Source organism: Struthio camelus, chromosome Z (genome assembly GCF_040807025.1).
Source record: "Struthio camelus isolate bStrCam1 chromosome Z, bStrCam1.hap1, whole genome shotgun sequence".
NCBI lineage: Eukaryota > Metazoa > Chordata > Aves > Struthioniformes > Struthionidae > Struthio > Struthio camelus.
The window spans coordinates 82,921,554-82,937,296 of record NC_090982.1 but is presented as its reverse complement, the minus strand read 5'-3'; the positions used below and the strand labels follow the sequence as shown (position 1 = coordinate 82,937,296).

The 15,743-nt window shown below is 38.8% G+C and overlaps 1 protein-coding gene across 1 annotated transcript in view; it reads left to right on the top strand.

The window, feature by feature from the left end:
* LOC138064476 (GTP-binding protein Rit2) overlaps positions 1–12,540 on the top strand; it is a 184,067-nt gene extending 171,527 nt beyond the window's left edge. Inside the window, exon 5 of the mRNA XM_068927295.1 lies at positions 11,146–12,540. Coding sequence (XP_068783396.1) covers positions 11,146–11,373 — 228 coding nt within the window. The 3' untranslated portion in view covers positions 11,374–12,540. The remainder of the gene's footprint in view (positions 1–11,145) is intronic.
* The last annotated feature ends 3,203 nt before the right edge of the window (positions 12,541–15,743 follow it).

Genomic DNA, 15,743 nt, shown 5'->3' with positions numbered 1-15,743 from the left:
CTGGTTTTCAAGAGTCTATTTTTCTCATTATGCTCCCCAGCTAGCATAATACATACATGATCTGTGCTTCCTCCTCCTCACTGTGCTTCCACCTTCACTCCTCTACTTCTCTTTTCTTGTCCCTCCACTGTTTCGTTTTCTCTGTGGCAATAAACATGAACTACTTGGGCTAGCATCCCTGATGACCCTTTAGGTTTCTTAGTCCAAAATTAAGATTCTAGGGGAAAGAAAGCCTGATTAATCCTAGGCAATCATCACTCCTCAAGTATCTGTTAGAAAAGTCTCTCAGATGTCTTGGGGATATACTCAAGGAAGTTTGGGGCTATATTCAATAGAGTCAAGATTCTGCCAGCTGTTAGCTGTTTCCCCCCCACCCAATCCCATACTTTAAAGTTTGGTCTTCCAAGTAAACATCGACTCACAGAGGCAGCAAATACAGAAGGGATTTCCAAAAACACTGCCTGCCCAATGGGGAGCTTGCCAAGAGGACAAGCTAACCACAGAGAGAGATGAACAAGTTGGCACGGTAACTACCCAAGCGTGTTCCTAGCCTGCAGGAAAAGTGAGGTAATTTTGAGATGGGTTAGCAGGCAGTATGAGAGCTTGTTATGTTTAATTAGTTAAATGTATTCTTACAGCTCTTCCTACCCACTAGCCATTTAAGATTTTTAATTTTACTCCTTCAGCACATTGATTTCTCGTTGCTCTACCCTTCATATGCAGTTCTTCACACTCAGTATTTTGTTACGCGTCCTCCACGCTGGCAGATCACATCTTCCTGGGGCCATGAGTGCTGCTAAGTAGATGCCCTTCATGCAGCTGTCATGTCCATTTTAGGGTTCCTATGTCATGGGACTCTCTCTTTTCCAATATTCCTGTGACCAGGAAAGGCCCTTTGCTCACCCATGAGCTCTCCTTTCAGCATATGAGAAAGGAGCTAAGTAGCAGCACATCAGTGAAGCTCCAGTCCATTCACATTCTGCAAAAGTGTAATATTTTGCCTGTACTGATACTGACACTGACATGGGGAAGAGCATTGTCATTAGTTTAGTAAAGTTTCTATATAAGTGTTCTCCTTAAAAAGATGGTCTGACAAACCTCAATAAACTCCAGAATTACTGAAACCTCAAAATTAAATTACATATTTCAGGAAAAAACAACAACAAGAACAACAAAAACTTGTTTCCTGAAACAGCCTCCCCCTATCATTGCATTGAATAACTTTCACTTTGAAAAGCAACCCAAGTAGCAGGTGAACAGATGAAACATTGCTCTATAACTAGTGCATAATGGCAGTTTGATACCTCATATATTTGCAATGCTTTCTTACTTCAGCAAATTACTTCTACCAAAAAAAAAAAAAAAAAAAAAAAAAAAGATTGTTCCATTGCCATCCAAATCTTTATAAATCCATTATGAATTCCTTCCCTATCTCCTTTCTGTAGAATATCCACTTCAGCAGACTAGATAGAATCCCCAAATCACAGCAGATGAGAATTGCATGGAGATGGAGGGGGAAGGGAGAGATTTGTTGTGAATTTCTTTTCGTTGCCAGGAACTTAGCATAATGTTCTCTGTCTGCTTGGAAGCTGTATCTGGGAGTATGTTTAGACATGATAACTGTACACCAGAATATTATGTGTATTGCACTCCACATAGTGTGAAGCAATATGTGGTGTCAGGACACACAACACTATCTGCTGCATTTGGAACAGACATTTTTCTGACCCTTTTATTCCAATGTTGGAAACCACATTCAACAAGATATTTAAGCATAAAGAGAACTTTCAGCACTTAGGTAGTTCCACTCATCTAATCATATGTCTTAAAACGACACATTTAACTGAACACACGGTTTGGATACATTAGCTCAAAAAAAAGATTATACAAATTCAAGGGTGTGAATCACTTTTTATTTTTTTTTTTTCCATTTACAATTCTCCTTTGTGGTTGCATGTATAAAACACACAAATAAAGATGTGTGTTTCCTCTACCTTTCCTTCATCTTCTGTTTGGGTCTCCAGACTTTATTCTCATTTTTGTCAAGTTTTGAGAGTCACGTTCCCCGGTCTTCAGTAGACAGCTACTGAAAGTAGCATGCTGAAACCAGCATCCTGCTGTACGTTCCTCACTGACTTCTGCTGTGTTTTGTTATCTTGCCATGTCAATGGAGTGCTCTCTAAACAAATATGACTGCTGGAGGCAGTATTTATCCTGTCTTCAAAGTAGTACTAATATAATGACAGAGAGATTTTTATAGGATATTATGTTTTTATAGAGATTTGTTCTGTAGTCAGTCTGCTTAGCATCTCCATCATAATCAAGAACTGAATTCAAATAATTAGTGAAACCTGAATATCCAACACATACATGAAAATGGCCTACATAGTCTATAGTTAGATAAAAATATTGGGAGCTGGCTATGCTGGATTGAAAGTTACTTTGTGCTCCTAAAGCACTAGACTAGTGTCTTCAGTGTTATAATAAGTAAGAGTTCAACATTTCTAACTTACCATTTGTTTAAAAAAAAAGTCTGAAAGGTCTAAATAGGCAATGTTTGTAGTTTCTTTTACATGAAAATCTTTTGATAACCATCTGCTCTTAGCAGATGATAATTAAGAAATTCTTTGTTGATGAGAAAAAATTGAAACAATTTTCCTCTCTTGTGAACTTAAAACTGCAGTTAATTCCTTGATTTTTTCTGTACAAAAAGCACAGGTCTTCTCTTGTGAATATTCCCAAGCTGAGCTGATGTAGAAAAGTCCTCTTTTTGCAACGATCTTATGACCGTCTCTATCTTCTGCTGTATTGCAATCTCAGTGCCTTTAAAGATGATGGACAATTTAGAAAATTGTCAGATCTTTGAAAAACTGCTTTGAGCAATTGACCCTTACTTGTTCATCTTGAAGACTGATGCTAAAGATTTAACACTCACAGATTCTCTTCAAATTAGACCCAGAGCTATCTCTGACTGATGCAAGATCATGTGACTTTGAATATCCAGTTAAGTCATGTCCTCAGGCCATCTTTCTAGAAACATTTCCTAGTATAAAATTGCCTTATCCCACTCATCAGTCTTGGCTTTGACAAGATCAAGCCAAAAGAATACAGTTTGTAGCAGAGAGAATACCTTTACAGCCTAATCTGCGGACAGTACCCTGACTCCTTTGTGATGTTCACATGAAATGAGAGGCTGATCTAATTATTTAATATTAAATCTATGAAATAATGAAGTAGCGTTATCAGAAGATGCAAACACTGTACCTGAGAGCTTCATGTGTTTTGCTTATTTCATACCTGTCTAGGTAACCACATGGGGAATTTTTCTCTTTACTCAAAAGAACATTAGTAAGAATGTTGCAACAAAGCAACAAAGCAACAAATAATTAAATTACCTGTAGGCAGAACTCCCACGTTACAATGACTTTGTGGATCCAAAATGTGGAAAAATAGGCCAAAACAGGGAGAATGGATTTCTCTAGTAAGCAGAAATCTACCCTGCCTTTATGCATTATTTGTGCTGAGCAATACAAGAATATCCATCCCAAAACATACATTAACAATTTCAAGAAATAATGCAAGTGAGAATCAGCATAGGATCTAGACTTTTTTTTTTTATTACAAAGCATGAGAGAGATTCATACAATGAAATAGCTAATAGTAGCTTGAAGTTTTTATATAAGAACATTAGCAATGACCATAGCAGGTCAGAAAAAATGTCAGTCTGATCTAACAGTGACCAACAAGATCAAACAGTTACCAAAAGTATAAGAACAAGCAATCACTGATGTTTCATCAGATACTTTCCTAGCCCTCAACAATTTGCCTTTCGTTTGGATCAAATGAAACTGTGGTTATTCCTGGTTCAGAATAGGGAGTCTAAGCTTGGTATTCATGCCCCAACTTAGTGACTAACCAGGTGGGATGCAGATAATTTGTAATAGATGAGTCTCTCTTGTTTTGACTATAAATTTAATTTTTGTTGAGACTATTATACAATTTTCCTTAAAAAATGTGCAAATTGGTTTTACAATCCACATTCTCTATCCTCCATCCCCTAAAAATAATCCCCAAATCTTATCGCAGAACTCCTGGACAATCCTATTATTTTCTGCACTGCTAAAGCTGAATTTTCCAGACTGCATCCATTCCTGCTCATATGCAGAAGCCAGTTTAAGAAAGGGAAGGGAAAGACTATCTGAGACAAGGTGCTGCCAGAGGTTGCAACAGCTGAGGGCATGAGACACGTCAGTACTGTGCGCTGTGCCATTTGGATATCCATTGGAATGGCAATGCAAAAAGTTCAGACAGCAAGATCACATCTTCTCCTTGGTCCAGTCTGCCAGTCCTCCCTACCCTTAAATTTCCACTTCCCTCATGGATCCAGTGGTTAATGATCATTCGTGCTATATCCCATATCACTAATAATTCTAAGATGTGAAATCAGAAAAAGGGTCACAGAGCGGCAAGGTAGGAAGGAAAACATGGGCAGTCTTATGAGGCACCACTTTTCCCATCACTCTGGGGAGGGAGAAGGAGGAACTGAACTAATGGCAATACACTCATAATAATGATTAATTGTATGGCAGCTTTTATCTCATCTAGCCTTGTAATCTAGAAGATCAGCAAAGCTGAGCATGCAGAATTGCCTGCCATGAAGTCACAGTGAGGTTTGCTCAACTAATTACTTCTGAAGACTTCCAAATGGATTTAAGGATAAAATCCATTGGTTGGATTATGTTGATACAGCAAGGGTCGCCACGAAATTCTCCTCTTGCATTTCTGCAGCAAGTTATTCATTTACCGCTCAGGCTGTTGAAACGAGGTGTCTGCTTCCCCAAGGACTGAGGGAAAAATGATGTATTGTTGACTGAAACATGCTGGTTTTTGTCAGGTAAAACTAGTTGTGAATTCTGGTGGAATTTTGGCCAAAAGAAATTAGCAATTGTATTGTATACGTTTGTGAATTTGATCACATATAAAGGTTAAAATGTGTAATTTTTACATTTGCAGAAGGAGGAGTTTCAACATAATATTTTGAAGCAATAATTCACTTTGAAATGCCTCTAAAAATCCTGACATAAAAGAGAATGCTTGGGTTGAAGGGATGAAAACTGGAGCATTTAACCTCCAGTATTTTTGCTTTCCTTTAGTAATGTGCATTTCTGAGATCTGAAACATAGTCATATTGAATGTTTGGCCACAAAGAGGAAATACTGGTAACTCACAAAGCCCAATCTCCAACATTTCTTTCAGCCTGAATTGATTTCCACTTGATCTTTTTTCCCCCTACTTTCAGGGATGTCATTGTACAGTGGCAAGGATATGATAGACAGTTTATAAATGTAAATATCTGAAAAAAAAAAAAAAAGCAGAAGAGTGAAAGGGCTTGGAGCATTTTTTCTTTTTTCAGAAGATATTCCATGACAAATATTATGTGAACAAATAACAGCAGTGCTGCTTGTCTTGAAAAGACAGAAAGATTGATTTGTCTTTTCTGTCTGGTTCTGCTCAGGTTTTCGAACCCCAGCTACTGTTATAATATCCAAGTATTTCAGCTTTGACCTGAACAATAGTATTTCACGCTTGGAAAGACCCTTAAACCAGCTCGTACAAAGTCTTTGTCACCATGTCTGTTGATGCAACACTTGTTTGAGGAAGAAATTAACAACTGTCAGAAATGATACGGGTGTAATAGATGTGCTTTTGGGATAGCGGATTGGGCTGAATGTTTCTTAAAACAGGAATCAAATACTTACAGTCACAGTGCTTGGGTTTAGGAAAGGAAAGTGGCAACATAGGAAAGTTCAGCTCAAGCTCCACTAGACCTAATCCTGCCTGTCAAACTACAGAGCTTGTCCCTGTCCAGATAACTGGGTAGGTCCCTGACTTTTGTCAGTGCTGGGTGGCCAGGGACCACCTATATTTTCTTGGTAGCTTAGACAAGGAGGAACTAAGCCTAGTAAAAATTGATCAGTCCTGATTGTTGCTCATCAGTACTGAGAAACCTTGCAGGTGCTAGGTTGGAGTGCCTTAGGCGTAAACTCAGAGCTGAAATTAATAACAAATTGTCATTCATGTCAGATAGGCAGCGCCCGTTTTTTGCTCCCTTTCATAGTACAGCATGAGATTCACTTTCTAGAACCATAAGATTATTTTTCTCCTTTTCCCTTGCAAATTTGCTCCTATTGCAGACCCTGGATATTGTCAATACCTTTGATCTCTTGAGGTCTTTCCCTGTGGCCTTTTTTACAGTTTTGAGCTTCTGTACCAAAAAGCTTATTTTGTTTGTCCTGATATTCTGAGGAAATGGATTGTGAGAGGAATGGACATGGACTTTTGTTTAGATTCTTCTGGAATTTCTGCCTATCTCTGATACATAACCTGCTATTCAGCTGCTTATTTTCCAGAACAGGGGCCTGCTGAGATACAGAACAATTCTTATGTGGCTCAGACATCCAGAGGTGAAAGGAGGGGACAGCGATCTTTCTTAGACATCATTCAGAGTATTCGTGGCTTCTTGTAACCCTCTTTTTAGATGCTGTGGTACAAATGGGGCCTGCTGATTAAGATATTACTTCCCTCCCTATGTTTATAAATAGTTCCTAAATCATTTACAGCTCATGTAAATTACTGCCTCTCAAAAATGCTATCTACACAGTGCTTGATCAAAATCCACTAGAATTCCTCCTATAAGCCTCAATGGGATTAGATGAGCACTGTGTTGAGCAGCTTGTATCCCCTCCTGTCTCTGATTTGTGATCAAGACCCCATGTCTCCTGCAGCAACCATTCTCAGAATGAAACTTTTAGATCTGAAATTGTGACTCTTTCCCATTGCAAAGCAAATGAGGGCTGCCAGGAAGGAAGCCTGTGCAACTAATACTTAGACGAATCCTTGCAACCACTAGTACTTCACCTGCAGCCTCCAGACCTCTCCATGTCAACCTGGAGCTCCTAATCACTGATGGGTAGCTGCAAAAGCCATGTCAGGCAGATAGCACTAATTCCCAGTGTCTCAGGAATGAGATGCATACGTGGAAATTCATTACTTTCCTGCAAGATGACCAACACTGGCTCAGCCAAGGTGATTCTGCTGATTCTGCTAACACAAGCTCTCTGAGTGAAATCTGCTTTAAGATGTTTCTGCTTCTGCCTTGACGAAAGCAGAGACAAAGCTAGAGAGAAATTGGGCTGATCCTGATGGAGATTTTCCAGCTAATGACAATCCAAGGGCACAGATAGACTATTGATCTGTTTAGTTCTTTGTGCTGCTCTTCTCAGGTCCAGATATTTTTATGTTCTGCATATGGGGGTCAGTGAGTGCCAGTGCCTACCCACCCACTATCCAACCCCTGTGGCTTTGCACTGTCCTTTTGGTTGTGCAGGAGCTGACCTTAGTGGGGAGCTGGCTGTCTTAAAGATGGCAGCTCATCCATCACTGCTTTCACAGGCTGTCAGCATTGCATTTAATCTCACTTGTAATTTTCCAAGGGAGGTTTGCAAAAGCCACAAACAGAATCTTAATGCTGTAAAATGCAGTTTGCAGCCAGTGAATACTTCCTATCTTTATGAAGTTTTGTTTCATTCCGAAGCTGCATTTCAGTTCCTCCTGAACTATACAGTGATGAAAAAAACCCAAATTAAGCCTGTATTCCTGTGTGCTATCCACAGTTCAAACACTATAACTGATGTACCTTCCCTCTCAAATCACACATACTGAACTGGACTCTCAGAGCCGTATACTTCGCAAGAAAGATGTGAGAATACTGTTTCCCCAGGGCTCACACATCCTACTCATGAGGCTTCACTGCCCACTTCATTGACTTGTCCTTCAGGGGATCTTGCTGTTCAGTTGCACGGTGTTCTTCATGCTCTGCTTCTGCAAGGCCTCATCCAAAGACCCATAGGCTCTTGCAGTTTTCAAATGAAGGTTGGATTAGACTCGAGAAGCTTGTACCCTCCTTTTACTCTTCATCTTTCATTATCTTCAGTACCCAGCCTTTCTCCTTCATTCTCTTCTTAAGTGAAACAGCAAAAGAATGAGATAAATTGGAATCAATAAAACCAGAATTATACTTAGGGAAACAATGTCAGATTCAATCACAGAGGGTTACTCTGAAGATGAGATATAAAGCTATGTTTCCCAGATATATATTCAATAGCATGACCTCACTCCCTGACCTATCTGTCCATGTCACACTGACAGATCATATCTTCCTGTGGAAGCTGCAATTTGTCAACAAGTCTCTGAGCTGTGCCGATCTGGGCTGGATTTCCATGAAATAGTTTCTGTTCTGGCAATAAGATGGGAACAACATAAATCTCTAGAATTATGAAGAATGTCAGTGACCTCATCAAGGGCTTTATCCCATGTTTCTAATTCCATAGGCATCTAGTCTCTTGGCCAAATTACAAACTAAAATCAAAATATGTATTTTTCCTCTGGACAGTCTCTATACCTACAGTTTCTTCAGCAAACACATTAAATTATTATACCTATATTTTCAGCAGTACTGAAAGCACCAGCTATAATTATGACAGCACTGCACTTCAGAAAAAAACTATTTTCAGCCTTGAAGCTAAAAAACTTTGACTAAATGGCCTGAAATTGTTTGTGTCGGGTGTCCTTCTCATGCTAAATTACTTTGTTTTGTGAATTAACTATTTCTATCAATGACTCTAATGTTGTCTCCATATTTTGGTAGGAAACTCTGGAAACTCCTTTATAGAAAGCCAGACAACTTTGGCCAAGTCACAGGCCTTTGATACCAGCCACATAGAATATGGGAACAAGTTTTTCTGTACTACTTGTGTCTCCTGAGAATGCTCCAGTTCTTGCAGCTTTTACTAGTTGCCTTTCATTACGGAGCTTTGCGTGCTTTCCCTGCAATTATTCTTCCTTGCAGGTGGGATAAAACATAATTTTGATCCTTGAAAAGACTGGAAACATAAAAGAGGGAATAGGTGGACGAAGACTGGAAAATCGTGGAGCAAAGGGAAAGGCAATTTCTGATATTTGAGTAGTGCTGTGCTTGCACTCTAATTATATTTGCAACCTTACCATCCTTTTAACATACGGATGTTTCAATTTATGTGGATTTTTTTTTTTTTCTTTAAGGCAATGAATGTGTAAAATCTTCTCTGAAACTGCAGCTCTGCATAATGTTTTGCTCAGAACTGCGCTATCTTTAACAAAATGAAATAAAATAAAAAATCCTCCCTCAGCTAAAACAAGGTATAGTAACAGGAAAAAAATGATTAAAAAGTCCAAAATAGACTAAAATAGTCTTCTATCCAGGCAATCAATTTCTCAATGGTACCCAATAGACATACTGAATCACATATTTTGCTTGCACAGCTGCCCGGAGAAAAACAAGGACCATATTGCTACCCATCTCCTTTTGCTAAAGGTTGGCAATTAAAGCAGTTGGAAAACAATAACAATCTTTCATTGTGTCAGCGAGTATCATTTAGGTTGGCATACCACCACGGTGCTTACCCTTACAATATTCTTAATTAAATTAAGATTAAAGCTGTAACATAGAGGAATGATCCTACGAATGTCGGAAACTTTGTGACTCAGTGCAAAGGTGCTGGGGAGAAATTCTATGGTCTGCATTATGTCGGTACATAAAAGGTGTAGACATACTTCCAAGCTGAAACAGACTGATGTTGTGCTTCTTCCAAAATCCTGTTTCTCACTGTGTCTGGCTTTAGAGGTAGATGCAAAATGAAATAAAGTGAGGTCATATTCTGATCATAGTGGACATTTTCTTCCTCATAGTTGGCAGGTATGAGAAAGTTTATACCTTGAAACATCAGGGCTTATATGTCTAACACATTTAAATGGTGCACTGGCTGCATGAAGTAAGGAATAAGAACAAGATTAATTTTGCAGTAGGCAGTAGCAACTGAGACTTCTCATAACCTAGAATTTAGGTTGTTCTTGACAGGGACCTCACAGAGCTTTTTCATCTTATTATCCATATGGTGTGAATGTTACTTGAGTAATCATGACATTCAAATATTAATACAACTAAAGGCTGGAATTTCCAATCTTGAATTTGAATATATATCTTACATTTCATCTACAGAGTTTTATACTCAAATATGGAGAAGAAAGGATATTCTGCTGGCTGGGAAGCCAGCCTGAAATTCCAAAGCTCATAGGATTCACGCATCGTTTTGCTGTAGACTTGCTGCATGTTATTGGATGAGCTTCCAAAGTGCAAAAAATACCTGAAGTAGGAGGCAATCATTACTTTTTTAGGATAAGCGTCTAAACTCTGTTTAAGGCACACAGGAACTGGCATACTGAGCACCCTTCTTAGGTTTAGCACACTGATGGATCAAAAGCCAAGAGGTAGCCAATGAGGAAACTTTAGGAATAATCTGCATATTTCAAAATTTAGGCAAATTAAAGAGAGCTGCATGGGTTTCTTCTAGGTTCATAGTAATTCCTTCCCTTAAATTTCCTCAAAATACAAGGGCACATTTCCTGGATGTTCTCTGAGAATAAGTACATTAGACCACTTAAGAAAGATGAGCTGAAAAACAAATAGGTTTTAGATCTTTGTGCAGCTCAGGCATAAGCTAAGTGATAGGATTACAGGCCTGCCAAAACTAAAATACTTTAAAGCATACTCAGAAATTCAAGTACCTGAAAAATCTTAAAGGTATGACAATTGCTGTGCTTAAAGAGTCAAATTGCTTACAGGATTAGATAAATGGTAGGTAAGGCTTTTCCACGACCATAATTCTACTGAAGTCTTTTTGGCCTTCGGTTCCAAACAATGCAACAAATGTATTAACACTTCCAAACCTCACACGATTACTACACTAAAGGAAGGAAATGCTTGGAAATTTCAGTGCATCAAAAGTAGAGACATATGGCTGAATGCACGAATACTGTCAGTATACAACTTTCAAACATCTCATGGATTCAGACTGATTTTTTTGCTCATGGATCTTGTCTATGTAGTACTGTTAGAATATTTACCTCTTAAATTAAACGTTGGTGATGTGCCCCAAGAGTGGCACTCCAGTGGTATCCAGATAGACAAAATACACGTACTGCAATGGTGTCCTAGTTGGTTCATACTTTGTGCGTTAGCTGATATTTATGGACCTTTTTTCCTTGTAGGTCTCAACTGAAGAAGGAATGAGCTTAGCCAGAGAATACTCATGTTCCTTTTTTGAAACTTCAGCTGCCCTCCGTTTCTACGTTGATGATGTCTTTCATGGACTCGTGAGGGAAATACGAAGGAAGGAGTCCTCACTGCCCATGGCAGAGAAGAAGATGAAGAGGAAGGATAGTCTATGGCGGAAACTGAAAGGGTCCCTGAAGAAGAAAAGAGAAAGTACAACTTGATGGCATTTTCCTGTGAGCAACCCCTCAGGAGCTGACCACAGTAACCTGCAACAGTTCAAAAAGGCAGCATTGACACAGCATCTTCCAGACCAGGTCCTGGAGTTCTTTTCCGTCAGCCCTCATGCAGAAATAGCTCCTTGAAGGCCCAATTTATGGTTGCCCTGTCGCTCCTTTGTATTATAAGGTCACTTAGCATACCCTCTCATCCCTTCTCTCCATATCTAAGCGGAGAAAATATTGTGTTTTTCCCTATAGTCCCTGGCTGGTCTTCAAATGCTAGGAGTTAGGTCGGCATCCAGAGCAGAATCAGCTTTCACCAGCTCTAGAACAAGGGATGCACTTATTGTGTCCTCTCTCTCATGCATGGATCATTTCACCATCCCAGGAATGAATATTATTGATTTCACTGGAAATTTTGACTATTTAAGGACTTTAGGATTTGACCTTCGGCTTTGCCTTCATATGTAGATTTAGACTGTGCTCAGCTGTTATATATATATATGTGTGTGTGTGTGTGTGTGTGTGCGCGCATGTGCACACGCATGTGTGTGTGAGAATTGGGCTCAGAGGGACCACGAGGGGCTCCCAATTTTGATCCTGTAGAGGCTCATCCTCATTGTGTGCTTTCCATTAGCATGAAGGCTTGGCAAGGATAGCACAAGTCAAGCACTGCTAGCTGTTCAGAATGGTGCAGGGCTATGACTCTGCCTCCTCCACTTATTACTTATCAGAACTGGTGAGCTACGGAGGTGCGCTGTCCTACGGACATGCAGTGCATCGGCCACGTTCCCACTGCCCGCTAAGGAGCGCACAAAGGCATTGTCCATCTGATACCTCCGAGAGCTCCCCCTAGACCAGTGCAGCTCTGTCCCACCATGTAATAACATCTGTGATGTAGCAGCCAGCCCTCTACTTAGTACAGAATTGCATCAGGCCAGAAACCGTTCTTTCACAGTCCTTGACCATCCAGGTGAATTATTTTATCACACAGTTGGACAGGTCTTTTAAATATTCCTTTTTAAAGCTGGCATGAAGTAGAATATAGCCTCATTGACTTTTTTTTTTTTTTAATAGACTTCTCATTTTAATATTTACTTTATTTATAAATTTTACAATTTAAATATGCACACATTGTGTCAAAGAATAAAGATCATTACTTCCATGAAACTGTACTAGCAATCAGTGTCATTTGTCTTGCTTCTGAGGTTATAACTGGCTTCATTAGAGAAATAGGTATGTTCCCTATTACACTTTCTTTTTTTTTTTTTTTTCATTTTTCTTCTAGGTATTTTGTAGGGTTTGAATGAATTAATTATATTTTGGAGGGCTGAGGGTGGGAGGCAGTCAATATATTTTATTTTGTCACCTATAAAAAAGGTACAGTTTTGTGAAGAATTCCAGCTCATTACAATCTGTTATTTTGTTCTCCATTTTTCCTCTCAAAAAAAAAAAAAATCCACTGAAATTTTTTGATTTGTCAAAAATTTTCCATCAAAAGTACCACTTTACTGAAAAGGGTTAAATCATATGTGATTGTATTTCTACTTTCGAACGATTATTTCTGAGGAATACGAACACAAATAAGGATTTATGGTGAATTCTTTTGTTTGCTGCCTCCCACAGCTGAAGATTATTTATACTATAATAATAATAATTGTTATTATTATTTTACCTATATTGCCACATATATTTTCTCAAGTTTTCTCTAATTTTTTCAAGTTTCCAATAGACAAAGAGATGTGCTTGCTCAAAGAGTTTATGAGGTAAGTATCAGTGCAGAGACAACAGGAGGCTGCACTGAACAGACAGCAGCTACGAGACAATAAATAAGAAGAGGAAACGTCTGTAAGTATCCCAATACTGCACACTGAATAGAGGGAAATGCAGGCATCATTCCATGCATAAAAGACCATAGAAATAAGTAGCCTGAGAAACCTTGAGGGATGTTCATTGGTCTTTTTTCAGGTAGATGCCTTAACTTTGAGCCAACAGAAAACCATTTAGTTTTGGCTATTATGTTATTTCACCTGCACTACTGAGAGGTATGTTGTATCATCCCTGGCTCTGCTTTCTAGTTTTAGGAGTACCTTGCTTCTGGTCAGCTTATAGTGCAGAAAAAATTAAAAAAAGAGAGTGCAGATACAGTGTAAGATTATGTTTTAAATGAATTAATAAATTAAACATGCCTTGAACTACTATCTGGCATTAAAGTCATCTAGAATGGAGTAACACCTTTCCATACTATTACACTTTCTTACCCCTCAAAGCAGGATTACCACAGACAAACTACGTGTTAGAAGTGGTCCTTGAACTATGCCAAGTTCTGCACCATGCTCAGGAGCTGTTTAGGAAAGTGCTAGCTGATATAATCTACCACCTTGCTAAGAATCATTCTAGTAATTTAACAGCAGAGAAGTTGAAGTGCCTGTGCTGAGGTTCATCCCTTGGTATGTTAAAAATAGCAATCGAACTTTTAGGTGTGCTAAGCCCACTAAATCTCCAGGTTAGGCACTTCAAAAAGAATGGGGCATCAGATCTTCTGAGGCTCTTCTACATCACTGAGCTTCCACCAGGATTTTCAGGCATCTAAATCGGCACAGGGCAGAAAGGCCTGGATTTATCTCACTCCATTTTAGTCATATGAACATCTAGCCGTTAAGAGCTCCTCTTTGGTCAATAAGGAGAAAGGGGTTCATCTAACTGGTGATTTGTCACATCTAGATTGGTACTATCTTAGCATGGGATGAATCACCCCCTGAAATAGCTGCCTCTTTTCAATGACTATATGTTGCTAATTAATGAGCAGCTGGGTTTTCAATCCTAATTCTTTTATGGCTAAATTCAGGTGTGATAAATTTCATCGTTAATGATTTGCCTACCTCATATCTGTGGCAGAGGAGAGAATGATGCTATAGATTGCTTGGCACTGAATCTTATCTCTGAAATACCTACCATCCTTTATTTTTAAAATGGCAATGTCATTCTGATTTACCATCACCCAATTCCTCAATAATCTATAATACTTAACCTCAGTTAATTGAGCAAAGCTTATGGAGGTTAGAGAGAGTGAGGATAACATAAGTCACACCTGAAAAAGAAGCTTGGTGTAGCTGCTTTCCCTAATTAATCATTATGATTCCATCACAGCAGAAGGTTGTATTTAGCTGTCAAACCTAGGTGACAGAATTAAAAAACAGCAGCTCTGTGTCTAAAGACTTTTCAGTCTCTGACTAGTCCCCCATCTTTCCTAATCATATTTGGAAAATTTCAAGAAGGAAGCAGGTCATTTTACTCTGCTATGCTGCCCACAATACCATGAAGGTGGCAGCTATAACTTACTCCACTGTCAGACTGTGTTGCAGTTGGGCTATAATTCAGCTTCTTCCACGAGTATAATTAAAGCCAACTAATAAATAAAATAAAATAATACCTCTTTGCAAATATATCCATGGTGTCTTTTGCAAATACATAATATATGGCAGTTAATTACGCTTCCCAGTTTTGACAGCTCACCTGCTATTTCTGGCTGTGAAGTAATTTGAGAAAGCTGTACGCCAAGGTGGAATATTCACAGTATTTAAGCTTTCCTTTTTTCACATGTTCTACACATAGACCCAAGACCTTAAGCACAGAAGCCTTCCATGTTTTCTTACATTGTCAGTTCATGAACTATGGTCTGTAACACTCCAATGTCTTTACAAATGATTGCAAATCATGCATTTACATGAAAAAAATTGTATTTGGAGGCTTGGTTGTAAGAATGCATAGCTAGAACTCAAAGAGGGAATTCTCCTGATGTTTGTCACATGTTTCTGTATAGCTCTCACTCTGTTCCTTTCCAGGACACTTCACCCTTCCCTAGATCTTGGCAGATAGAACACAGATAAGAATCAGAAGATGGCTCTTTAGAGATTTTAGTGTCCCATAGTGATGGATAACACTATTACTCTGCCAACACCTTCTCCTAGATTGAAAATAAAGAATTTTACAATCTCTGTGAACCAGGCTGTGATATCATTATAAGCAAAATAGCTGTCAGGAGGTCTTCTTGGCTCAGTAGAAACATCAAACAAAGGTACCTGCTGCAACCCCCTCAACAGGTGATACTAATACGATGACACCAGTTTATTAAAAATTAAACTAAAGATCATCAATTCATTTCATATAAGTCATTCAAAATTTACAGTCTGCCATAGGAATTCACTATTTTTTGCCTAAATTTGTTGAGAGATGGATGTCTGCTATAGACAGTTATGCTGATATAACACAATTAAATATAGCCATATTTAGATTTCCCCCTAAGGGTCTCTCTCTTATTTGTGTATGATTGTGCATCACCCACGCTACTCGTTGTTCACCACTCTGTGAAA